The following is a 27,719-nucleotide window of genomic DNA, read 5'->3' on the forward strand; positions in this document are numbered from 1 at the left end:
ATGCTATTCCTTTTTAAAGCAGAATGATACCCTGTTGTTTCTATACCACATTTTTGTGTTTTTAAAATTTTTATTTAATTTTTATTCTTTAAGACCGAACCTTACTCTGTCTCTCAGACTGGAGTGCAGTGGAACAATCTCAGCTCACTGCAACCTCTACCTCCCAGGTTCAAGCAATTCACCTGCCTCGGTCTCATGAGTCGCTGGGATTGCAGACACCCACCACCAAGTCCAGCTAATTTTTTGTGTGTGTTTTTAGTAGAGACGGGGCTTTTGCCATGTTTTCGAGGCTGGTTTCAAATTACCAAGTGTTCAAATTACTCAAGTGTTCTGCCGGCCTCTGCCTCCCAAAGTGTTAGGATTATTATTTTATTTTTGGAGATGGAGTCTTACTCTGTTGCCCAGGCTGGAGTGCAGTGGCACTATTTTGGCTCACTGCAACCTCCACCTCCCAAGTTCAAGCTATTCTCCTGCCCTAGCCTCCTGAGTAGCTGGGATTACAGGTGTGCACCACCACGTCCAGCTGATTTTTATATTTTTAGTAGTGACGGGATTTCACCATGTTGGCCTGGCTGGTCTTGAACTCCTGACCTCACGTGATCCACCCACCTCGGCCTCCCAAAGTGCTAGGATTATAGGTGTGAGCCACCACATCCGGCCGGCCTATAGCACTATTTAGCATCCATTTCTTAAGAAACATTTGAGTTGTTTTTTCTTTTGGCTATATATATAATGCTGCCATGCATATTGGTGTGCAAATATCTGACTTCAGTTCTTTCAGGCATGGCCCAGGAATGGAATTGCTGAATCATGGTGGTAATACTATATTTAGTTTGGAGAGGATTTTGTCTCATGCCTAGATTTACTTTTTTTATGCAAAGATAGCATAAAGTATCTTCTATAGAATATAGAGCAGCCACTAAAAATTTTACAGTTCCTGTTATTCTCTGATGTATTTTGTTTTCCACTCACAGAAATAGGGGGTAGCAGTTGGGCGTGGTGGCTCACACCTGTAATCCTAGCACTTTGGGAGGCCAAGGTAGACTCACTGCTTGAACCCAGGAGTTCGAGACCAGACTGGGCAAAACGCTGTCTCTATAGAAAATTAAAAAAATTAGCCAGGTGTGGTGACAAGTGTCTATAGACCCAGCTACCTAGGAGACTGAGGCAGGAGAATCACTTGAGCTTGGGAGGCAGAGGTTGCAGTGAGCCAAGATTGCACCACTGCATTCCAGCTTAGGCAACAGAGTGAGACCCTGTCTCAAAAAATAAATAAATAAAAACAAACAAAAAGAAATAGTGGGTAGCCAGAATTCTATGGTAATAACAAATTATATCAGCTTATATTTAGGTCTATATATTCAGTCACTCATTGCCTCTTATTATCAAGGCTGAAACTCTGTGCTTATTTAACCTCTTAATATGGAAGACACCATTCCTAATCTGTTGAGTTACAATTTGGTGTTTTCAACATCTTCTTTTATCTTTACCAGTTTTTAGCATCTGAGCAGTTTAGCTGTTCTCAAGTACTTTTCTTACACTTTTACTAAACAGTAAAGAAATGTGTTTGTAAGATATTTCAGTGAATATGAAGTCTGTAATAATTGCATTTAGCTTAATGTTAATTTAAAATAGAAAATAACCAAAATTCAACAAGGAAAAACATAGGGATTTGTGACTTTATTTTCCCTTCATTATTACAGAATTTTGGAGGTGGTTGGTCAACTTTTAGTCTACATTTTTCTCTTTATGGATAAGACATCCTTAGTCCCACAGAGCTTAATCTGCTTATTCAAGGGCACATAGATAACAGCTGAGAAGGTAGAGAAATTCAAGCTAGTTTAGGAAAAAATTAATTTTTTATTTTTTTTGGAAACAGTCTCCCTCCATCACCCAGGCTGGAGTGCAGTGGAATAATCTTGGCATACTGCAACCTCTGCCTCCTGGATTTAAGCAACTCTTGTGCCTCAGCCTCTTGAGTGGCTGGAATTGTAGGTGCACACTACCATGCCCAGCTAATTTTTGATATATTTAATAGAGATGGGGTTTCACCGTGTTGGCCAGGCTGGTCTTGACCTCCTGACCTCAGGTGATCCACCTGCCTCAGCCCCAAAAGTGGCCACTGCACTAGGCCAATAATAATTAATCTTAATTTGTAGATTTTTACAAAGCATGATAACACATTATTTTAGCACCTTATTATATTATTACTTGCTGTGAAGCAAATGGAATATTATTATTTTTGATACAGGGTCTCACTCTGTTGTCCAGGCTGGAGTGCAGTGGTGTGATCATGGCTCATTGCAGCCTTGACCAGATTCAAGTGATCCTCCCACCTCAGCCTCCTGAGTAGTTGGAACTGCTTGCATATGCCACCACACCCAGCAAATTTTATATATTTTTTGTAGAGACAGGGGCTTGCTATGCTGCCCAGACTGATTTCAAACTCCTGGTCTCAAGTGATTCTCCCGCATCAGCCTCTCAAAGTGCCGTGACTATAGTTGAGCCGTCTCACTCAGCCGTAAAGTTACTTTATTTCGCATTTGGAACATACTGTCTTAAAGAAAAAATATTTTAAATAATATTTAAGTTTCTGAGCTGCCTTACAAAAGCCTACATAAACCACAAATTGCTTAGGTCATAGTAATAAAATTTTGATGTCATGATAGTTATATTTACAATGTTGTGTCTTTGGGAGAGTATGTTCCCAATTCTATCTAGGGAATGCCCAAAAAAGGTATCTATCAGGTGGATTTTCATAAGCACCAGCCACTGTTAGTTTACTTTCTGTTTCAGAAGAACCAGCTTTGTGCACGCCTGTCCCTAGGTAAAAGAAGAAAAAGGAAAGGTCTCTTTTTTTGTCCCTCTTTTTATCCCTTTCTTGTAGCCTACCAGACAGTATGTAAGGTACCGGAAATCAAATAGCTGGAACTTCTGCCCTGGAGGAACCAAACTAGATGCAGTGATAGAGAATCACTGGGTAGAGATGGAGTCACTTAGATGCGATGGTGGAGAAGCCTCCCTGACAAAGTGAATAGAGATGGAGTCACGTAGATGCAGTGGTTGAGAAGGCTCCCTGACAAAGTGGCACTTAGGCCAAGACCTAAATGAGACAGAGCCAGCCATGTAGGTATTGGGGTGATCACTTCTCAAGTTCTAAATGGAATGGAATGAAGAGCAGTAACTCCCTATTTGGGGGCATGGTGAAGACTATGAATTAACTCTGTCCAGATGTATGTATAGATTATGGCTTGACCTCTCACTAGCTGGGGTTGGCCTGCTGCTTAGGTGGGTTAGATTGGTGTTCTCTCCATTGCATTCGATTGCTGAAATTTTTTTAAAATGCCATTTTCTTGTAAGTCAATAGAGCTCCATAAATCAACATATTTCCTGTTTAGTTTTCTTCTTATTTACCCAGTGTCCCATATTGTGATCATTTCTTACCTCATGGGCAGCAGTGTTTTATAAAATATATTAAATATAGCATATATGCAATTCCTTTCAGAAAGACTTTCTCTAGCCTATGTCTCCCAACCAAATAGACATCATTACATTCTTCAGTGATGCTAGTGTTGTTATTACCCAGTTAGTTCCTTCTTTAAAGCTTTTGAAATGTCTGTCAGATTGTATCTTACTTTGAGTGTTTAGTGAGAATGTTTTGGTTGACCTTCAAATAGAAATCTTAGGCAAGGCTTGTGTTCTCATACCAGTATAGAAAACAGTGTAACTTTGTCATTTATCTGAGGAAGATATTTCATCCCTTTGCTGTGCAAGCCTTTGGGACAACCTTTTTTAAAGGTGGGTTTTAACTCCGACACGCCCATGGGCTCAGCTGGTCTGTGCACCACACCATTGTTCCTGGCAGAATGATCAGCGTGGTTGGAAGGTGAGCATCGTTGCCCATGCCCATGCCAGATCAAGGGTGAGCGTAAACACTGGAGGAGGAGATCTCCTGGACGGGGCCAGATGTGCTCTTCAGTGGGTACTCTCATAGGCATCATTAAGCTTTACTTATTTATACTTACTCAGTGTTCACAACTCTGTGAGAGATGGGAATTGCTACTCTAATTTTAGAGAGAAGGAAAGTGAGACACCAGGGAGGTCAAGTAACTTCCCCAGGTCACTTGGTGGGGCTGGGATGCCTCTTTATCTTTGACTCCACAGACTTTTCTCACTGTTTTACAGAGCCCTTTCCTCAGCACTATTCCATTGTTATCATGGGATTACAGATGATAATCCCTTTAATAAGGTGAAAAGTAAAAGAAGGCAGTGATGCGACCCATTGTGGGTAGTGAAATCAGTTTTGCACATTTACCTAATGAGAAAAGTTCTTTCCTTTGAAAATTATTATTATATTTTTGAGATGGAGTTTTGCTCTTGTGCCCCAGACTGGATTGCAGTGGTGCGATCTTGGCTCACTGCAACTTCCACCTCCCAGACTCAAGCAATTCTCCTGCCTCAGCCTCCTGAATAGTTGGGATTACAGGTGCCTGCCACCATGCCCGGCTAATTTTGTGTATTTTTAGTACAGATCTGGTTTCATTCCATTGGCCAGGCGGGTCTTGAACACCTGACCTCAGATGATCCACCTGCCTCAGGTCCCAAACTGATGGATTACAGGCCTGAGCCACCACACCTTGCCTGAAAATTCTTGAGATCACATTTTATAATAAAATCTGACAAGTAGTGTTACACATTTTAAAGAATTAGTTTTTTAATGTCTTCTCTTTTGTCATTCATAGTTTTATAGGACCATGTGCACTTATTTATGTTGGTAAATTCATTCTTTTTGTAGATTTAAGTTAATGGAGGCCAACCAGATAAGATTATACATTAATCTTTTAAACCGTATTTCAAGGGGATAAAAATATTTTAATTTGCAAAGTCAGTTATAGAAGAATAAGATTAGAATGTATGTTTTATAGGGGCAGGGACCCTGTCTGTTTTGTTATGCTGTCCTTAGGGCCTAGTACACACTGCCATGTAGGGAGTAGGTGCTCAAGTGAATTAGTAAACAAATTTCACTAACGTTCCATTCTTCTTCTTTTTTTTTTTTGAGACAGTCTTGTTCTGTTGCCAGGCACCAGGCTGGAGTGCAGTGGCGCCATCTCGACTCACTGCAACCTCTGCCTCCCGGGTTCAAGCAGTTCTCCTGTCTCAGCCTCCCAAGTAGCTAGGACTACAGGCACGTACCACAATGCCCAGCTAATTTTTATATTTTTAGTAGAGACAGGGTTTCACCATGTTGGCCAGGATGGTCTTGATCTCTTGACCTTGTGATCCACCCGCCTTAGCCTCCCAATGTTCTGGGATTACAGGCGTGAGCCACTGTGCCCAGCTGGTTCCATTCTTTTGAATCTCCTCTCTTATTCATGTATTCTTTGCCTACTTGTCTTCCTTCGCCATCTCCAAGGCTCTTTACTGAGTCCTCTTTTTACATTACTCTACTTTCTAATGTTTCCTTGGTAGTATTATCCATGTCCCAGAAGTAATCATATCTTAATTTAGCTATTTAAATGAGCACAAGTTTATTTGGGTAAAATGTTATAAAATAACGTAAAGGTCTTCTGAGGCTTAGGATGCTAAGTGTTAGTACCAGCTTTTGCCATTAATAAAGGTGTGACATTGAGCAGGTAATTTAACCTGTTGGTGCTTCATTTTCCTCTTAATTGTAAGGAGGTTGGTCTAGATTAGAGGTTAGAAATTCAAATGTCTGTAGGAGTCAGGCAGGTAATACACATGGGTGAATTGAACTGTAAGGAGTTATAGGCCGAAAGACTTCTTGCTAACCTTTAATGAGAGTTTGGAGTTATGAATGAGTTTGATAAAAGACAAATACTTATTTTATCTTAGCCTAATAATTCTTAAAGTTGGCTACACTTGAGAATTACCTGGGGGGTATTTTAAAAAACACTAATGCCAGCCTGGGCAACATAGGGAGATCCTGCCTCGACAAAAAATAAAATAAATTAGCCAAGCATGGTGGTGCAGGCCTGTGGTCCAAGCTACTCCGGTAGCTGAGGTGGGAGGATTGCATGAGCCCCGGAAGTCGAAGCTGTAACTTGCTGTGATCATGACACCGCACTCGAGCCTCGGTGGCAGAGTGAGACTCTGTCTCAAAAATAAAACAGCCACCAAAGCTGACGCCCAGATCCTGCTCTCAGAGATCTGATGTACCTTTAAAAACCAAGCTTCCCAGGTGCCTCTAATGAGTAGTGAGATTTTTCAGTGATTAATTGTACTCTAAGATATTTTCCACCTGACTCTTTGAAAGAAGAGAAGGACCAAGGATGGCATCAACTTCCAGAGAAATAAACATGTCTTTCTCCTTTATTTGTAGTAATCTTTACTGAAAGTAATTGTTGTGAATGATCACCCAGAGACAATATCAAATTCCATGTTGTCATCAAAGAGAGTTTAAATTGTGCTGATTATACCAAGCAGCCCCTGTTTATCATAGTACATTTTGTCCTTGTTTTCACTTATCCTGTAGTTTCACTTTGTTTCCCACTACATTTGTGATCATATTGGATGGTTTCTACTATATTCCCTGAGTGATGGTGGTCACAGCTTTTTCTGGGGTTAGGTTTCAGTATGTGTATATTTGGTTTTGATATAGGCCAGTCTTTAAGAGGCCCCCTCTAGGAATGCATTTTCATTAAAATTGGAGACTCCCTACCCTAATGAATGCCAGAAAGCATTCTCATGTGTTTTAGAATGATTTCTGAAATACAAATTGAGAAAAAGAGAACTTTTAGTCTTTGCACTGGGAAGATTTTTCAAATCTGTGTTTAAGTATACCGTGATATTTTTGGAAGAATTGGTTTTGTCCTATTCAGAATGGGATCACCTAGCTTATCTCTTTTCTCTGTTTTTTTTTTTTTTTTTTTTCTCCCCCTTCTATCAGTGTTTGCTTTTACAACCAAAGTTCTGGGCCATTCAGACATCAGCCTTGATCCTCCGGACAAAACTTGAGAAAGGAAGTACACGTCGAGTGGAACGGGCAATGAGGCAGACACAGGTAGGAATTAACGTGGCAATTTGTGTGTTTCTTCCAACTCTCTAGTGCTATCAATAAGCATACACGTTTGTTATGAATAAAAGAATGAGATGGCTTACATTTTACTCAAATAATTTGTTAATGTTTAGAGAATAAGTTCTATAATTTAATTTATTGGCCCCAAAGCTGAGCCCTGTGACTTAGCAGCTCTGTGAACTCAGTGTTTAACCTCTCCAAACCTCATTTTCATCACCTGTAAGATAGGTTAATAATAATAGCACTTAGGCTGGCGCAGTGGCTCACTCCTATCATCCCAGCACTTTGGGAGGCCGACGTGGGTGGATCACGAGGTCTGGAATTTGAGACCAGCCTGGCCAACATGGCGAAACCCCATCTCTACTAAAAATACAAAAATTAGCCAGGCATGGTGGTGGGCACTTGTAATCCCAGCTACTCAGGAGGCTGAGGCAGGAGAATCGCTTGAACCCAGGAGGCGTAGGTTGCAGTGAACTGAGATCGTACCACTGCACTCCAGCCTGGGTGACAAGAGCAAGACGCCGTCTCAAAGTAATAATAATAATAGCACTTACAGGTTTATGGTGAGCATTAACAGAGACAATATAATTAATAAATAAAGATATGCAGCCTCATAAGTATGGGTTGTATAAAGAAATAAAATTCATCCTGATGCAAAAATATTCACTAATAAACTAACCACATGTAAGATTAATCCATATTCAGGTACTGTTCTTCATTTAATGCTAAAGTTTATTCCTATCCAATGAGTCAATAACATTTAGTCTCTTCTACACATTTTCTCATAAACTATCCGTGATGCAAATTTATTACCAAGAAAAATGGAAAATCTTGCAATAGATGTAGGATTTTATAACATCAATGTCTTAGTTTGTGCTGCTACAACAAGATACCTGAGACTAGGTAATTTATAAAGAATTGAAGTATTTTCTCACAGTTCTGAAGGCTGGAAAGTCTAAGATGAAGGTGCTGTCAGGCTCGGTGTCTGATAAAGCCTCATTGCTCGTGGATGGCACTGTCTACTCAAATAATTTGTTCATTATTTCTCACCATGTGATCCACTGTCTAGGTGTTCTCATATGACGGAAGAGTGGAAGAGAGTGAACCCACCCCTTTGCACTATTTTATAAGGGCCCTAGTCCTGCTTATGAGGGCTCTTCCCTCAGGACTTGATTTTATTTCCTAAACCTCCTACCTCCTAATACTTTCACATTGGCCATTAAGTTTCAACATACATATTTTGGAGGACCCATTCAGACTACAGTAATTAATGAAAGTGATTTTTAACTTTTATTTTGACTCAGAGTCTTGCTTTGTTGCCCAGGGTGGAGTGCGGTGGCACAGTCTCGGTTCACTGCAATCTCTGTCTCCCAGGTTCAAGCAATTATTATGCCTCAGCCTTCCAAGTAGCCGGGATTACAGGCGTGTGCCACCATGCCCAGCTAGTTTTTGTATTTTTAGTAGAGACCAGGGTTTCACCATGTTGGCCAGGCTGGTCTCGAGCTCCTGGCCTGCAGTGATCTGCCTGCTTCTGCCTCCCAAACTGCTGGGATTACAGGCATGAGCTGCCATGCCTGGCCAAAAGTTTATTTTTTTTTAATAAAAATTTCAAACCTACGTAAAAGTCACAAGAACAGCACAAAGAATTCTCATATATCCTTCACTATGAGATCCTGATTAGGCTTTATCAACTTGTCCTCAAAGCATACTTTGTAGCACAGGGATCCGAGCATAGCGTTTCACTGTCGTGTCCTTTCAGGCTCCTTTATTCCAGAACAATTCCTAGTCCTTTTTTGACCTTGATGGGTTTGATGTTTTTGAAGATTATTGGCAAGTTGCTTTGGAAACCGCCCTTCAGTTTGAGTTTGTCTGATGTTTCCTCATGATTTAATTCAGGTCATACAATTTTGGCTGTAATATTACAGAAATGTTGTTGTACTCTTCTCCCCTCAGGTGGCACATGATGATCACTTATCCTGTCACTGGGGATATTATTTGATCATGCAGTAAGCTCATGAGATTTCTCCCCAAGTAAAGTTACCCTTTTCCCATTGTCATTAATAAACATTTTCCGGGAGTGATACAGTTTGAGTATTTGTCCCCTCCAAATATCTTGTTGAAATGTGATTCCCATTGTTGGAGATGGGGTCTGTTGGGAGGTGTTGGGGTCATAGGGAGCAGACCACTCATGAATGTTCTAGTGCCCTCCCCACAGTAATAAGTGACTTCTCCCTCTGTTAGTTTATGTGAGAGCTTGTTTGAGAGAGGCTGGCTTCTCTTTTGCTTCCTTTCTTGCCATGTGATCCACTTGCTTCCCTTCCCTTCTGCCATGATTAAAAGAAGCTTCCTAAGGCCTCGTCAGAAGCCAGAGTACCATGCTTGTACAGACTGGAGAACTGTGAGCCAAATTAACATCTTTTCTTTATAAATTACCAAGCCTCAGGAATATTACTATTCCTTTATAGCAACACAACGCAGACTAACACAGAGAATTACTTTGAAACCATCCTGTTTGTCATCCAACTCTTACCCACTGGTTTTACCATTTATTCTTTTTTTTTTACTTTTTTTTTTTTTTTTTTTTTTTTACTTTCTACTATACTAATGAGGAGGTTTTAGCATTTTAAAAAATGTATGTATTTATTCATTTATTTCTTCTTAGAGCAGGGTCTTACTCTGTTGCCCAGGTTGGAGTGCAGTGGTGCGATCATTGCTCTCTGCAGCCTTCATCTCCTGTCTCAGCACTCAGACTTACCACTAGTTAGGGTTACAGGTGCATGCCGCTGTGCCTGGATAGTTTTTTAATTTGTGAGATGGGTGGGGGACTCCCTATGTTGTCCAGGCTGGTCTCAAACTCCTGACCTCCAGCAGTTCTCCTGCCTTGGCCTCCCAAAGTGCTGGGAGTATAGGCGGGAGCCACTGTGCCCAGCCTGATTTTATTATTTATTGATATATCTTCTCTGCATAAGTTAGCATTGTGTATTGCCAAGTGGTAATTTTCTAATTTCATGATTATTTAATAATTTTTGGTATTCTACTGTAAGGAAGAGCGTGCTCTTCTCATTTATTTTTCCATGTATTTATTTGATTGTGGACTTACAGATTCCTGTTTTATTTGATGGGGTGTAATATTATGTTATCATTACTTATTTACCCTACTCTTTTTTTTTGAGACAGAGTCTCGCTGTGTCACCCACCCAGGCTGGAGTGCTGTGACACAATCTCAGCTCACCACAACCTCTGCTTCCTGCGTTCAAGCGATTCTCCTGCCTCAGCTTCCCAAGTGGTTGGGATTATAGGTGCATGCCACCACTCCTAGCTAATTTTTATAGTTTTAGTAGAGATGGGGGTTTTGCCATTTTGGCCAGGCTGGTCTCGAACTCCTGACCTCTAGTGATCTGCCTACCTCGGCCTCGCAAAATGCTGGGATTACAGGTGTGAGTCACCGTGCCCAGTCTACCTTACTCCTAATTTCTTATTGTGACAAAATTTTAGCCAATTTGAATAAGTATTAAGCATATTTGTTACTGTATTAAAAATAGATCCACAGACAGAATGCTGTGATAAAAGCAGAAGTGGGTTTTCTCTGTCAGAGAATGCTAATTTTAGAACCTCAATATTCATTCTCCAGCCCTCCCCCCCCCCCCCCCCGTTTTTTTTTTTTTTGAGATGGAGTTTCACTCTTGTCACCCAAGCTGGAGTGCAGAGGTGCAATCTTGGCTCACTGCAACCTCTGCCTCCCTGGTTCAAGTAATTCTCATGCCTCAGCCTCCTGAGTAGCTAGGATTACAGACGTGCGCTAATTTTATATTTTTAGTAGAGATAGGGTTTCGCCATATTGGCCGGACTGGTCTTGAACTCCTGACCTCAGGTGATCCACCTGCCTTGGCTTCCCAAAGTGCTGGGATTACAGGCGTGAGCCACTATACCCGGCCCCTTTCTTTCTTTTTGTAATAGAACCTCCTGAATTTTATCCAGGCACATGACTTCCTGTCCTCTTTTGCAGATAGGAGAGGCCAGGTGACTAAGTTGTGAACAGTAGGATGTGGATGAAGTGATATGTACCACTTCTGGGTCATACCCTAAAAAAGGAATGTGTGCTCTCCTGGCACCTTGTCCCTTCCTGTTGGCTGGGAAATCAGGAAAACTGGGCTGCCAGCTTAGACCATAGGTGTTTTGAAGGTGACCGAGCCCTTTTAAAGCAGTTCTGAGCCACTCATTGTTTTAGTCTATTTTCTGCAATGATAACAAGATACCACAGACTGGGTAATTTATAAAGAAAAGAAATTTAATTCTTATAGTTCTGGAGACTGGGAAGCCCAAGAGCATGGTGCCAGCATTTGGTGAGGGTTGTCCCCTGGCAGAAGGGTAGAAGGCAAAACCAAGTACATGTAAGAGAGAGAGCTTGCTTTGACAACAAAGCCATTTCCACAGTAATTAACCCACTCCCATGGTAGTAGCATTAATCCATTGGTGAGGGTAGAGCCCCCGCCTCCCATCACTGTTGCATCAGGCACCAAGTTGCCAACACGTAAACTTTTAGAGGACACATTCAAACCATAGCACTGTTGAATTTATAAATGAAACAGAAACAAAATTCTGTCTTGCTCAAGTGTACTTTTTGATCTCTTTGTTACAGCAGTTTAGCCTATATCCTAATTAATATTCCCTTATTCCAAAGTTTAAAAAAAACGAATGAGGAACATTTTCTTAATTTCAAGAACTAAAAATATTTCTTACGGCCACCTCGCTAAGTTTAGGGCACTCTATTGATGCTTCTTGGAAATACAAATATTATTCCTTAGGTTTTATATATTCCATAGCTCTGTCCACTGAGAGTACCTAGAAGCATTTACACCTCCGTAGCAGCAAGCATGTCTAATACCAGATTTTGTTTTTTAAATATCGTTCTTCAATAATAGGAAGCAGAGCTCCTTGGATAGATGCCTGGTTTTAGGATTGGGGCAGCTGGAGCAGGGAAAATGATGAGCCTGGAACGTCTTGTAGTGCCAGAAAGTAAGGTAGTATTCAACAAAAGAGAAAAGAAAGAAAGAAAAGAAAAAAGAAATGAGGCGTGTCAAAAGGACACAGAAGCTCATCTAAAGAGAGCCCACTGGTCACAATTAGAACAATTAATAAATTAAATAGTGCGGTTGACCCTTGAACAACACTGCTTTGAACTGTACAGGTTCGCTTATATATGGGTTTTCTTCTGTCTCTGCTATCCATGAGACAGCAAGACCAATTCCTCCTTTTGCTCCTCCTCCTCAGCCTACTCAATGTTAAGACAATGACGAGGAAGACCTTTATCTGAGGAAATACACATAATACATTTTCTTACATTATGGAAAACAGTTTAAGTGTCTGTTGTTAAAGCTTCAGCCTTCTTTTTTTGTTTGTTTTTGAGATGGAGGTCTCGCTCTCTCATCCACACTAGAGTGCACTGGTGTGATTTCGGCTCACTGAATCCTCTATCTCCCAAGTTCAAGTGATTCTCCCATCTCAGCCTCCCAAGTAACTGGGACTACAGGCATACACCACTGGCTTAATTTTTTGTATTTTTAGTAGAGTTGGGATTTCACCATGTTGGTCAGGCTAGTTTTGGCCTTCTTAATAGAAATAGTGCTGGACTACATTCACTTTCCGACGAAGGACATATTGACTTAGAAATAATTTGCCTTTTATCCATCTCTTTCAGTAACTTTGGCATATAAAATAACTAGGTCTGCATTCATTTTTCTTTTATAGCAGCACATTAAACTAAAAAAGTGTAAAAGTAAATCTTTTATGTGTTTATACATATGTAGTTTTTCTTTTTCTTTTTTTTTTTTTTTTTGAGACAGTCTCACTCTGTCACCCAGGCTGGAAGGCAGTGGTATGATCTTGACTCACTGCAACCTCTGCCTCTCAGGTTCAAGTGATTCTCCTATTTCAGCCTCCCGAGTAGTTGGGATTACAGGCACATGCCACCACACCCGGCTAATTTGGTATTTTTAGTAGAGATGGCTTTCACTATGTTGACCAGGCTGGTCTTGAACTCCTGACCTCAAGTGATCTGCCTCCCATGCTTGGATTACAGGCATGAGCAACCATGCCTGGCCTGTATGTATCTTTTCAATCCCAAATCTGCATTTGTGAAGATTATGTTTTCAGTTATCAAATAAAAGGCATGTGTTTTGATTGGAAAACATAAATTTAAAAGAAGAGTCAAGGCGCAGCGTGGTGGCTGATGCCTGTAACCCTATCACTTTGGGAGGCCGGGGCAGGTGGATCACTTGACGTCAGGAGTTCAAAACCAGCCTGGCCAACATGCTGAAACCCTGTCTCTAGTAAAAATACAAAACAATTTGCCAGACGTGGTGGCGGGCACCTATAATCTCAGCTACTCAAGAGGCTGAGGCAGGAGAATCGCTTGAACCTGTGAGGCCAAGGTTTCAATGAGCCAAGATTGTGCCACTGCACTCTAGCCTCCAGAGCAACAGAGTGAGACTCTGTCTCACAAAAAAGAAGAGTCAAATTGCTGTGCTCTGACATTTTACCTTTGCATTGGCCTTACTATATTTGGGGTCCATTCATTTTGCCATTCAAATGCTGTTTTATCAAGAGAGTTGCATAGCTCACTACCTGTAGGACAGAATTGGAGAGCTGTTATTTCTGCCTCCGCAGGGTGGTACTGTAGAAAATTGTCTTTACTTCCCCAATTAAGAAATTTTGGAAATTAGTCAGACCATGTGACAGCATGAATGTACAATTTGTCTAAGTTTCTGTCAGTGTTGAGGCATTTAGCTCATAATCTGAACTTCTGCCAATTCCTCTGATTCAGAATGTGATATAACTTTGTTTGTTGAAGTTACTGCATCCCTGAAGAATAAGAGGAAAATGATTTTAAAATTACATGTATATATGAAGAAAATGTTGTGTTTTTTAAAAATTCTGTTTAGTTTCTATGAAAATCTGTTCCCGTCTATGGCAGTGTAAAGTGATAAAATGATAAACTTAAAACTTGAGGAAAAGGCTGGGCACGGTGCCCCACGCATGTACTCCTAGCACTTTGGGGTGTGGAGATGGGTGAATCACCTGAGGTCAGGACTTTGAGACCAGCCTGGCCAACATCGTGAAACCTCGTCTCTTCTAAAAATACAAAAATTAGTGGGTCATGATGGCAGGCACCTGTAATCCCAGCTACTCAGGAGACTGAGGCAGGAGAATCGGTTGAACCCAGGAGGCAGAGGTTGTAGTGAGCCAAGATTGTGTCACTGCACTCCAGCCTAGGTGACAGAGTGAGACTCCATCTAAAAAAACAACAAAAAAAAAAAAAAAAAAGAGGAAAAATAAGCTAGAAAGGACCCTTAGGGAAAAGTTTGATTATGTTCTAGTTTGTGTTAAGGAAATGCAGGTGTGATGAAGTCAGGCGACTTGCCCTAGTTTGTCTGGCTAGTTAGTGACAGTCTGGACTACACAGACTTACACAGTTGTAGGTAGTTACATTGAAGGCTTCAATGGCAAGTCCTAAGGAATGGCAGATTTGGAAGGGATCTCTAAGTGAAATGTATCAAACTTGAAAAGAAAATGTTGCATTACACCTAAAGGTAAATAAATCATGATTATAAGATCCACAGAAGAAGAAACTACAAGTTGTGGACAGTCTATTAAAAACATCCTGTCTTCTGAAATTATTTTAGGCTGGAGGTTTTTTTTTAATTGCGTGTTCAAGGCAGTGGTGATATTAGTGACAATGAAGAAAGTAATGTTTATGGAAACTGTTTTAATGCCTACCATTCAGAAGCTGCTTGAAATCAAATAAGATTATATATTTCAGTAATCATTTGTACCCAGCTTTTCTACCAGTGGAGTATAAAATAGTGTTCTCTATTGTTATTTAGCCTTTTCTTCCCCATCTGATCTAAGTTTTCTTTTTCTTTTTTTTTTTTTTTTTGAGACGGAGTTTTGCTCTTGTTACCCAGGCTGGAGTGCAATGGCGCGATCTCGGCTCACCGCAACCTCCGCCTCCCGAGTTCAGGCAATTCTCCTGCCTCAGCCTCCTGAGTAGCTGGGATTACAGGCACGCGCCACCATGCCCAGCTAATGTTTTGTATTTTTAGTAGAGACGGGGTTTCACCATGTTGACCAGGATGGTCTCGATCTCTTGACCTCGTGATCCACCCGCCTCGGCCTCCCAAAGTGCTGGGATTACAGGCTTGAGCCACCGCGCCCGGCTAAGTTTTATTTTTCATGAGACAGAGTCTTACTTTGTCACCCAGGTTGGAGTGCAATAGCATGATCTCGGGACTGCATCCTCTGCCTCCTGGGCTCACATGATTCTCCTGTTTAGCTTCCCAAATAACTGCAGCTACAGGTGTGCACCACCATGTCTGTCTGATTTTTGTATTGTTCATAGAGACAAGATTTCTCACATTACCCAGGCTGGTCCTGAGCTCCTGGGCTTAAGCTATCCACCTTTCTTCACCTCCCACAGTGTTGGGATTACAGGTGTGAGACACCGCGCCCAGCTTCAAATTCTTATATCCAACATTTTATCATAAAATCACATCCTTTTTTTTATATGCTGTGGTATGTGCATCCCCCAAAGTTGATGTGTGGGAAATTTGATCCCCAATGCAACAGTGTTGAGAAATGGCATCTTTAAGAGGTGATTAGGTCATGAGGGCTCTGCCCTCATTAATGGATTAATGCCAGTGTTTCAGGAGTACGTTCCTGATAAAAGAGTGAGTTTGGCTTCCTTTCCTCTGTCTCTCTTGCTCTCCCTCGGCCTCTTGTGCTTCTGCCATGGGATGATGCAGCAAGAAGGCCTTTTCCAGATGCAGCCCCTTCCATCTTAAACTTCCCCATCTCCAGAACTGTAAGAAATAAAATCTGTGCTCATTATGGGTAACCCAATCCTAATATTCTGTTACAGCAACACAAAAGGGCTAAAACATTTTATAATCTGAATGTGAAGCAAATTAATGGAAACTACATACATTCAAAGGGACCATCTTATTTATGTCCAAACGAAAACATTTTTGAAAAAAAGTTGTGCAAACCAGATTTGCCATTGTCTTCTTTCATATTAAGCTCCTTTCACTTGGTGTTAGACAAACTCATTCAGTCTTTGGAGGTCAATGTTAGATTGTTCTATGTTTATTACTGAAATAATCTTGATAATGAATTTTAATTACTTGGCTATCTCTTATACCTGTTAATTTAAGTTGTGAAGGTCTGTTTCTGTCTAAGCAGTTGTGCCTCTGAAGATGTTTGCCCAGTAGTAATATTTGGCTTCCTCCTTGAATTTCTGAGAGGACATTGCGTTGAATTGAAATTTGAGATTACTGCAGTTTTCTGTCACTGGAGTCTGTTTATTCTGCAGTTTGACTTTCTTAACTGTGGTAATTAAGTCAGATTTCACATTTTTAAGTGACTTTTTTCTTCTTAGAATATCTGTTCTTTTTTTGACTTTTATCTTAGGCTCAGGGGTACATGTACAAGTTTGTTAAATAGGTAAATTGTGTGTCTCAGGGTTTTGATGTACAGATTATTTCATCACTGAGGTTATAAGCATAGTACCCGATAGGTAATTTTTCAGTCCTTAACGCTCTTCCCACCCTGCACCCTCAAGTCGGCCAGTGTCTATTTTTCCCTTCTTTGTGTCCATGTGTACCCAACATTTAGCTCCCAGTTATAAGTGAGAGTATGCACTATTTGGTTTTCTGCAGTTTTAGTTGGCTTAAGTTAATGGCCTCTGGCTCCATCTGTGTTGCTGCAAAGAACATGTTCTTGTTCTTTTTCATGATTGCATAGTACTCCATGGTGTATATGCACTCCATTTTCTTTTTCTTTTCTTTCTTTTTTTTTTTTTTTTTTTAACAAATTAACATATTTTATTGACTTAGGGCCAAACAAGGCAGCATTTGATCAGTTAAGAAAGGCACCTCATTGAAAATAATACATCACAGTGCTGTTGAGTCATCCCACTCACAGGATTTGAGAATGGAAAGGACAATCTTTGGATGATATAGCTTGGGACATTTGCTCATTAATTTAAAAGGGCCCCTTCACACACTGCAGATAAAAGAAGGCAAGAGCATAGGATTGTGGCATGTACTGGGTAGCTGGGAGAGGTTACTCATGTGAGTAGGTAGCCTGGTGAATCAGTGGTAGGTCAGGGGAAGGGAGTCAGCCTCCCTTTCCATTCCATTCCATTCTCTTCCCCCTCCCCTTGATTCCAGTAAGCTTCATTTGTTGATCCACCATCACTATGAAGGCACCTTATATCTCTTTCAAATGTGGAGATGGTTTTTTGATCTTACAGTGTGTAAAACCAGGGTCAGTAGTCAAAGCCTCCCTGTTCCAAGCTATTGGACAGACTGGACAATAATTTGATTTCCTGTACTTTTGGTCTGGAACCCATGGGGGTTCTGAGATAAAAGCTGAGGTCGTAGGAGCACTGGCTTTAAAAAATATTGTCACTAGTCCAGAGTAAATGAGAACCCGATTCCTTAGAAATAATACTGTATCTCTCTGTTTCTACCCCCACCCTCCAAGCATGGTGTTTTTTAAAAAATTAATTTTTCCATTACACTTTAAAAACTCCTACTTATGTGTAAAAGAAACCACCTCACTAAAGTAACACTGCTGTTCTTCCAAGCATTCCTTTTGAGCCCCTCACCAGCCCTTCCTGACCACCCTTCTCTTCTGCCTAGCACCTAAGAGCAGGGATCATGCCGCAGGGTGATGAGCAGTGGTGCAGTCTCACCTGGCCTTCTGATACTAGGATGTGGCTTTGGAGAAGTCTGCTAGGATGCACGCGAACATGACATCAGGAGTCTGGGATGCATTGATGGCAGAGTGGATCCCCCGTTTCCTGTAGTACTATGAGTGGGGTGGTTTGAGTGTGGTAGGCTTGCAGGCGGATTTTCAAGGCCTTCTCATTATCATCTGATCGACGAATCAAGGGTTCCTTGGTGACGTCATCTTTCATCGGCTCCTTTGGAGGGTTGAACTCCTCATGGTAAGAACGGCCACTCTTGAGGTGAATAAGCCTTCCTGTGATTCTTCGGATCAGCAGAGAGTCTGGGATGCTGAATTCAATCACAGAATCAAGCTTCTCTTTCCTCTTCTCCATGAGGTCATCAAGCATTTCTGCCTGCCTCACAGTCCGAGGGAAGCCATCCAGGAGAAAACCATTTTTGCATGAAGCGGTCTCCAAATTCTTCTCAATGAGCTCTACTACCATTTCATCACTCATCAGTTTCCCAGCATCCATAGTTGCCTTCAGCTTTTTTCCCAGCTCTGAGCCAGAAGCCACCATGACCCTCAGCATGTCCCCAGTAGCCAAATGGCAGACACAGAAGTTTTCAGCCAATTTGGGTGCCTGGGTGCCTTTATCGGCCCTGGGAGGCCCCAGTAGCATGGCCGGGATGTCTTTAGGGTACTTGGGTTCCACCACTGACACGCTGGGAGCCGTGTCCGTGGAAGTCTCTCCTTTTTTTTTTTTTTTTTGGATGGAGTCTCTCTCTGTCACCCAGGCTGGAGTGCAATGGCGCAGACTCGGCTCACTGCAACCTCTGCCTCTCAGGTTCAAGCGATTCTCCTGCCTCTGCCTCCCCAGTAGCTGGGACTGTAGGCACATACCACCATGACTGTTGTAGTTTTAGTAAAGACAGGGTTTTACCATGTTGGCCAGGATGGTCTCGAACTCCTGACCTCGTGTGACTCACCTGCCTCAGCCTCCCAAAGTGTTGGGATTACAGGCATGAGCCACTGCGCCTGGCCTGCCATATTTTCTTTATTTAATCTACTGTTGATGGGAATTTGGGTTGAGTTCATGCCTTTGCTATTGTGCATAGTGCCGTAATGAACACACACACACGTCTTTATGGTAGATGATTTATAATCCCTTGCGTATATGCACAGTAATGGGATTGCTGAATCTAATGGTAGTTCCGATTTAAGTTCTTTGAGAAATTGCCAAGCTGCTTTCTACAATGTCTGAACTAATTTACATTCCTACCAGCAATACATAAGTATTCCCTTTTTCCCACAACCTCTAGTATGTTATTTTTTGACTTTGATAACACCCATTCTGACTGTTGTGAGATGGTATCTCATTGTGGTTTTGATTTGTATTTCTCTAGTGATTAGTGATGTTAAGCATTTTTTATATGCATGTTGGCTGTGCATATGTCTTCTTTTGAAAAGTGACTGTTCATGTCCTTTGCCTCCTTTTTAATGGAGTTGTTTTTTGTTTAAGTTCCTTATGGATTCTGGATATCAGACCTTTGTCAGATGCATTTGCAAATATTTTCTCTCATTCTGTAGGTTGTCTGTTCACTCTATTGATTGTTTTGTGGTGCAAAAGCTGTTTCATTTAATTTGGTCTATTTGTCAATTTTTGTTTTCATTGCAATTGCTTTTGGCATCTTTATCATGGAATCTTTGCCATTCCCTATATCCAGAATGGTGTTTTCTAGGTTGTCTTCCAGGTATTTTATAGTTTTTGGTTTTACATTTAAGTCTTTAATCCATCTTGGGTTGATTTTTGTATATGCGGTAAGAAAAGGGTACAGTTTGAGTCTTTTGCATGTGGTTAGCCAGTTTTCCCAGCACCATTTATTTAATAAGGAGTCCTTTCCCCATCGGATGGTTGTAGGTGTGTGACCTAGGCTCTCTATTTCTGTTGCATTGGTCTGTGTGTCTATTTTTGTACCAGTAGCATGCTGTTTTGGTTTCTGTGGACTTGCAGTATAGTTTGAAGTATGATAATGTGGTTCCTCCAGCTTTAGAACATCTGTTCTTGATACTGTAGTTGTATGCATCCTTTGAAGGAATGGGGATTTTTATCATGGTTAATTATGGAGGGAGCAAGACCCAAAATACCATAATTGTTACCATTGTAGAGATTACTGCTTCTGTGTGAGCTGAAACATTTCTCTTTAAAGTTGGTAGTCCTTTCTTTATATGGCCCTCGTGACCTATCTCATTAATGTCTATTACTGATTAAGGGCATGTCATAATGAAACCATTGATTGGAGGAATATTAGTCACAGTAATATACTGTCAGTATTTTGTTACACTGAGGTTTGTACTGGTGTTTGAATAATTTGAGAAAGAGGTCCTTTATGTTTGTTTTCAACAGTGATGGAATTACCACACTCTGCAGGAATTAGATGTAACACCTGGACCAAGTCCATGGTCAGTAGTAGCAAAGTGTGTTTTGCTTTTTAAAACTATGTCACTGTTCCTAATTGTTTTAATTCTGCAAATAATACTACTCATTATAAAAATATAAGTAATATAGAAATGGAAAGTAAAAAACAACAGCTTTCTTTTCCTCTTGCTTGCCTTCCAGTCTCAACAATCTGTACCTTCTAAACCTCTTTCTATGTGTAAACATAAATATACTTTGACATAAGTGGGATCATCCAGTCTTCATTGCTTTATACCTTTTTCCCTCTAAACATAACAGCTTGATCAACTCTGCATGCCAATATTTGTGAATCTAGTTCATTCATTCCAACAGCCATATGTCATTCTTTTAAATAGAAGTGCTACAACTTAACCAATCTTCTATTTTTGAAAGTGTCCTTTAATTAATATTTTATTTTTAAACTGCATATTAAAAATTTTAGTACTGCATATAATTAAAAAATTCAGTTCACTCAAGGATTTTAAATGAAAGATATAAATTCTTCCTCAATTCTCAGTTCATTTTTAGCTATTTCTTTTTTAGTTATTATTCTATTGGTTTCCCTTATAACTTTAAATATTTACACTTTTTTAATATGTCTATCTCTTGATTTGCCAACTTTTTAGATAGAATCTGTTGATTCCACACTATGACTGAGGAAGAAATCAGCGTACCTCTCATCTCCTCTTCCATTTTTATGTTATTTTTCAATTCTTGGGGATTGTTACTCTATATTCTGTTGGGTAATTTTTGTCATGTGTGTTTTGTCTGTATGTTTTTTGTTTCTTTTGGAGACAGGGTATGGCTCTGTTTTCCAGGCTGGAGTGCAGTGGTACAAACATGGCTCACTGTGCAGCCTTGACCTTTTGGACTCAAGTGATCCTCCCACCTCAGCCTCCTCACTAGCTAGGACCATAGACACCTACGACTGTGCCAGGCTAATGTTTAAGTTTTTTGTAGAGGCAGGGTCTTGTCATGCTGCCCAACCTGGACTCAGACTTCTAGGCTCAAGCAATCCTCTGGCCTTGACCTCCCAAAGTATTGGGATTAGAGGTGTGAGCCACTACACCTGGCCCAGATTTTTTTTTTTTTTTTTGAGACAGAGTCTTACACTGTCACCCAGGCTGTAGTGCAGTGGCACGATCACAGCTTACTGCAACCTTGAACTCTTGGGCTCAAGTGATCCTCCTGCTTCAGCCCCCCACATCCAACTAATTTTTAATTTTTTTTGTTGAGACAAGGTCCTACTACATTGCCCAGGCTGATCTCAAACTTCTGACCTCAAGTGATATTCCCACCTCAGCCTCCTAAAGTGCTGGGATTACAAGTGTGAGGTACTGTGTCTAGCCTCTATGTTGATTTTTAAAAAAAATTTCATTCCAATCTTAAAGCATTATAATTATGGTTTTGTGAGTGTATTGATTCTTGATTATACACCAAATGGTGCGATTAGACTTATGGAGAAGGAAATGCAGTGCTCTGTGTCTAAGCATTTGCCAGTTGAAGGAAGCTGTCACAAGAATCAAGGTCCAGGGGATTCTCCACTGATTTATTTTTTGCTTTCTTTGCTGTAGGTCATGGTCATGCTCTTGGTATTGATCTTGATGTAAAACTATTTGTGTGAGTAGAAAATGCTTTGTGAAAAGTATTTTTCCATCATAATTCAGTAGTTTGGGTGTATAGAATTATAGTTGCAAAATCATTTTTTTCAGGACTTTAAATGAACTCATTACCTTAATATCTTCTGTCATCCAGTTTGCTAATAATTATGGTAGTCTGATTCTTGTCCTGTTTTAAGTTCTTTCTTTTCTTCTTGTTTTTAAATTTTTAAGAATTTTCTCTTTATTTTTGGAATTCTGGATGTATCTAAATTTGACCATGGGCTCTGGAGTCATACTGTTGGTTTCTGATCCCAGCACTACCATACAATGTACTTGCTTATACCTTGGACAAGCTACTGAACCCCTCTGTGCCTCAGTTGCCTCACATATGTAATGGAATAAATGGAGTTTTTATGAGCATTGTCTGAGTTAATATTTAATCAGCATTTCAGGTGGCAAGTGCTTAATAAATGTTAGTTGCGGAGCTGGGCATGATGGCTCACGCCTGTAATCCCAGTACTTTGGAAGGCTAAGATGGGTGGATCATGAGGTCAAGAGATCAAGACTATCTTGGCCAACATGGTGAAACCCTGTCTTTACTAAAAATACAAAAATTAGCTGAGCATGGTGGTGTGCACCTGTAGTCCCAGCTACTCGGGAGGCTGAGGCAGAATCACTTAAACCCAGGAGGCAAAGTTTGCAGTGAGCCAAGATTGTGCCACTGCACTGCAGCCTGGTGACAGAGTGAGACTCTGTCTCAAATAATAATAATAATAACAATAAAATAAATGTTAGTTGCCATAATTATTATTTCTCTTGATGGAGTATATATTGGGTTATTTAAATATAAGCAATTATGGCTCTATAGATGAAACAATTTTATTATACTTTAATAATTATACTTTTTTTTTCATTCTTTAAAAATCTTCTTTATCCAATTCAGTTCTGTATTTTGGAAATTTAGCAGAACTATATGGAGACCTTCCAGATATATCTTCTGTGCCTCTTCTAAGCTTTTTGTCTTTTTGATTGATGTTATAGGAGATTTCTTCCACCTTTTCTCCTGTGTTACTAATTTTGACCATAAACCCAATTCCTAATATTTAGTCCATTCATAAAATTTTTTATTTTGGTAATTATTTTTAATTTCCAGTATGTATTTTTTCAGATTGTCCTTTTGCATAATGGTCTTTTGTGTTTTATAGGTACAATATCTCATTTAATTTGCACATTATTTATTAGAATTAAAGAAATTATTCCTGTGAGTTATCTGTCCTCAGGTGTGAACTGTCTATGTTCCCCTCAGCCTTTCTTTTTCATGTGTACTCCTTTTTCTCAAATGACTGATGATTGCCAAAGCTGATTGTGTTGATAGTTAGCACAAGTCCCCTCTGCAGTGGTGTGGGTCTCATTGTCTTAGATGCTTTTCCACTGAATGCAGGGCTGAATTCAGACTCTGCGCTGTGACCACAGTGTGGCTCACTAGCAGGCTCCTGTAGGGTTGGCATGGGTCTTCTCTCTAAATCTTCCCCTAAGGCTCTGAACCGGGAATCTTAGGCAACTGGGTACTCTTGCTATTATAACAAAGATGCTTCTCTTTTTAAATAAGCCTCATATCTCCTGTTGCTTCATTCCCTCATTCTTTTCCTTCTGACAAGACATGTGAGGTCTGAGATAAGTATCTCTTAAGTGGTACAAGAAGACAGTATGCTTGACTGAGCCTAGGAGGCAGAGGAGGCATCCAGAGGAGCTGGTAGCAGGATCGAGATCCCAAGTGAAGAGCCACAAACAAAGGATAGAGACCCAGTGAGGAGAACCTCCTCTCATTATGGCGCCTGAAGCATTGGCCAGTGATTCTGAGCTACAGAAGTCATAGTCTGGAATACTGGGTCACCCTCACCAGAGTGACATCCGACAGATGAAGCTGTGCATAGAGCAGTGAACTAAACAATGTATGAGATATTCTTAGATCATCAACTCAGGGAGGCTACAAAAGATACAAGAGGCTTTGCAGTGGTTAGGAGAGGCCCCTAGTCATCAAGAAAAAGGGTCAGAATGTTTAAAGCATGGAATAGCAGGGTCAGAAAGAGATGCAACAACCCAGATAACAGGTATTGAGGTTGACTATATGGGAAACTTATATTAGCTCTGCATCAAATATATTACCACAGGACCTCCTTTTATGCCTCTAGACAAGAGCAAGACCTCAGGTCAAAGCAGCTCATCAGAATTGCCCTCTGCATGTGGTCGTAAAGAAGAACATTGGGCAGGAATGCAGTAGATTGGGGTAAAGAGCTAGGTTATGAAGATCATCTCAATTTGAGAATAATTATGTAAGTAAGTGGTTCTCTCAAAGTGGTGAGGTTATGATTGCAAGAAAGAAGCTAACAGACACAACAACAGGAGGTAATATTTATTGACTCTAAGCTGGAGACAATACAGCATGACCTCAGATGCAGTACCCAGTACCCCAGTACCCTACAGTTTCCCATGCAGACATCCAGGGATAGAGGATGCCTCCCGGTGGAGGCACAGTACCAGAAGCTCCCCTTGGTATTCTCACAGGGGGAAAAGATGGTTTACGTCCACCTGCCACCTCCCATCCCCAGCCAAGTAATGATCATGAGGGTAAGTCTCTCTCTCAGCAGCCCAGGCTTCTGACCTGTCTTAGATCCATTCTAAGTTTTTATGAGAGAAGGCTTTCAGTTGTCTAGTTTTATCCTATAGCCAATAATAGTACATAATATGTGAGTTATGCTACTTTAGGATCTTCACTTCTCAGGTAGACTGCTCCAACACTCCTTACTTTCTTCTTTACTACTGACTGTCCTCTCCCCATTCTTTCTGGCACAGTCATTGAAAAATCAACTGACCATATGTGTATGGTTTATTTTTGGACCCTGTGTTGTCATAGCTGTGTTTTAGCATCTATTAATTCTATTATGCTCTATTTGGAAATCTTTCTTTAATGACAGCTGGAATATGAACTTCTTGAGGGATCAATTTCTTTATTTTACTAATTTTTGCATTCTCAAAATGAGCACTCAATGGATGTTTGCTAAATGATGAATTAGAAAACTAGAATTTTGAGTTACTTACTTATTAGCAGGACTAATTGAATGTTAGCTAAATTAAAGACTATATTTTCATCTGGCACTCCAATAATTTGAGAGCTGTAGAGACAAGCCTTTCTGATATCATTCCAGTCCAAATTTTTAGTATAGTAACAAGCCCTAATGCCAAAGCTAACAGGAACAGAATAGTCACTGTGATTACACTGAGGTTAACATAGGATATTAATTCAGTCTGGTTGGTTCTATTTGTTCAAGGGAAGGGAAAAGAGATGAAGCCATGACAGTTTTTCTTATTGGGTTTCCTAAAAAAAATTGTGAATTGATGTATAAATCACTCCCCTGTGTGTTCCTAAAAAGTAATAAGAGCCTGGAGTTCATGAATTAACTCCTAATTTACTGGGAATTTGTTCACTCTATTTTTTAGCATACCAGAGACAAAGCTTTCCTTTATATTATGAGCTGGTCATTTATTGCGTATTAAAGACTTCTCTCTCATGTGTTAGTGTCTCAGTATATTCATGTGCTCTATTATAGTTTCATGTATCTCCTTCACAGAAGTACATCCACATGCATTATACTTGGCAGACTTGGTATTGGCCTTGATGTGTAACTATTTGTGTGAGTAGAGAATCTCCAGCTGCCATTATGGAGTCATTAAAGAAGGACTGGGAAGTGGAGTGGAACACAAGATCTAGTCATTTAGGCCGAGCTTGGCTGTATTTGGTTTGCCTAGTGAGTGGGTATGGCTTCAAAATTTGAAACATTGCATTTGATTTTCATGCTTATTTTATATGCTTATTTTCTGTTTGTTTTTTTTTTTTTTTTTTTGAGACGGAGTTTCGCTCTTGTTACCCAGGCTGGAGTGCAATGGCGCGATCTCGGCTCACCGCAACCTCCGCCTCCTGGGTTCAGGCAATTCTCCTGCCTCAGCCTCCTGAGTAGCTGGGATTACAGGCATGCACCACCATGCCCAGCTAATGTTTTTGTATTTTTGGTAGAGATGGGGTTTCACCATGTTGACCAGGATGGTCTCGATCTCTTGACCTCGTGATCCACCCACCTTGGCCTCCCAAAGTGCTGGGATTACAGGCTTGAGCCACCGCGCCCGGCTTATATGCTTATTTTCATGCTTATTTTAAATCCACCTAAATGTAAGGTACTTATAATGGATAGATTGAAGTTTAGGGCTTTTCATGACTCTTGATATTCTGTCTCAGTGAAACTTAAGGATTTTTTAAGACAGGTCTCAGTGAGAAGTTATTTAGTTGTAAGGGACAGAAACTCATTTCAAACTGGCCATAGAAAAGGAAATAAATTGGCTATTGTAACTGAGAGTTCTAGGGATACTCCAGTCTCAGAGATAGTTGGATTCAGGGGTTCAAAAAGACCACCAGGCCTTTCTTTTCTCTCTTTTCCCGTCCTCATTCTCATATCTTTGCTTTTCTTCACCTTTCAGTATTAAGAAGGTTGTTGTCACAATAGCATCAGATTTCATTATCCATAGAGTTCATGATTCAAGGGGAAGAGAAATCACAACTGCTATGGCCAAGATTGTTAAGCTTCCTCACTTCATATGTGTTTTACTTTTCTTTCTCTCTTTCTTTTCTTTTCTTCTCCTCTCTCTCTCTCTCTCCCTCTCTGATTTAGAAGTCCATGCTTTTATCCACTCTGCCCTACTTTCTAAGGAAGCTATGAGAACTGGCCTACAAAGGAAACATGATATCAGTAGAAGACTTGGCATCATCTGGAGGAAAGGAGTGGAATGGACACAGGCAGGAAGAAGTGAATAGAGGCTTTTGTGACAAAGGTTTAGGTTGCAGAGCTCAGTGTCTTAAGGCCTACAATTAAAGTGGAAGGGGAGGGAAATGGAGTGCACACAATCTCAGGATATAGTCCTGTGTGGGAAAAGAACATGAAAATGGATAAATGAAATTGGCTTCTGATAAGGCCAAGAAAGGTGGGCTGAATCCAGGATATGAGCTTCCTTCCCAGGAAGGAAGTAGAGGGGTAAAAAATATGCAACGACTAGTTTATAGATAAGTGGGATAAGAGTGTGATAAGTAACACACAACATGAAGTAACCTTTACTATAGTGATACTAAAAAATAAAAGCCCCAGATAGTTACAGAAAAGTGAAAGTAGGTAATAATAAAAGAATGTATTAATGGGTTGAAATAAAATATACTTGCTTAAAGTGCACGTTCAAAGGCAGTAAATAATAACTTTAGTCGGATTCCAAGGAGGAACAAACTTAAGTTCTTTGGACAAGGTCCGATTATGTTGATTGAATTCATGCTTTATTTTCCCTGAGATAACACTCTGCATACATCTTAACATCCTTACACAGCATTTTCCAAACTTGCTGAACATATGTACCAGCTCCTGGGGTGCTTGTTAAAATATAGATCTTCAGCCTAGCCCCCAGAGATTCAGAGTCAGAGTGTTGGTGGTGATTTTGGGCATGTTTGGGAAATGCTAACCGTAGGGAGATGTAGCCTGTTGTTCCTTAGCATCTCCAGATGTTTTTCTCTCTCCCCAAGTACACATAGAACAGAGGCCAAATGGGTATACACCAAGCTCTGGGGTACAGTGCTGTGATTTAATGGGCTGAATGCCAGCAGGAACCTTTAAGGTGTTACTGAGGGCCAACTATCTGGGACCAATTGAAATTGAGCTTGCTTAGAATAGGTTCTTAACTTAGAATCGCTTAAGGCCTACAATTAGAGTCAGCTACTTTCTCTGTCTCTCCCTCTCCCTCTCCCTCTCCCTCTCCCTCTCCCTCTCCCTCTCCCTCTCCCTCTCCCTCTCCCTCTCCCTCTCCC

General features: G+C 40.5%; 1 protein-coding gene and 1 pseudogene across 5 annotated transcripts in view; one reads left to right on the top strand and one right to left on the bottom strand.

The window, feature by feature from the left end:
* Positions 1 to 27,719, top strand: part of TTC27 (tetratricopeptide repeat domain 27) — a 202,164-nt gene that overhangs the window by 71,289 nt on the left and 103,156 nt on the right. For all 4 annotated transcript variants that reach the window (XM_032239260.1, XM_032239263.1, XM_032239262.1 and 1 more), the window contains one exon: positions 6,908 to 7,021. In XM_032239260.1, the coding sequence (XP_032095151.1) occupies positions 6,908 to 7,021 (114 nt within the window). The remainder of the gene's footprint in view (positions 1 to 6,907; positions 7,022 to 27,719) is intronic.
* LOC116524142 lies at positions 16,900 to 18,513 on the bottom strand (annotated as a pseudogene). Its single transcript, XR_004257193.1, has one exon. The product of XR_004257193.1 is annotated as an adenylate kinase 2, mitochondrial pseudogene (transcript).

This window comes from Sapajus apella, unplaced genomic scaffold (assembly GCF_009761245.1).
Source record: "Sapajus apella isolate SASKATOON/1434 unplaced genomic scaffold, GSC_monkey_1.0 scaffold44, whole genome shotgun sequence".
Taxonomy (NCBI): Eukaryota; Metazoa; Chordata; class Mammalia; order Primates; family Cebidae; genus Sapajus; species Sapajus apella.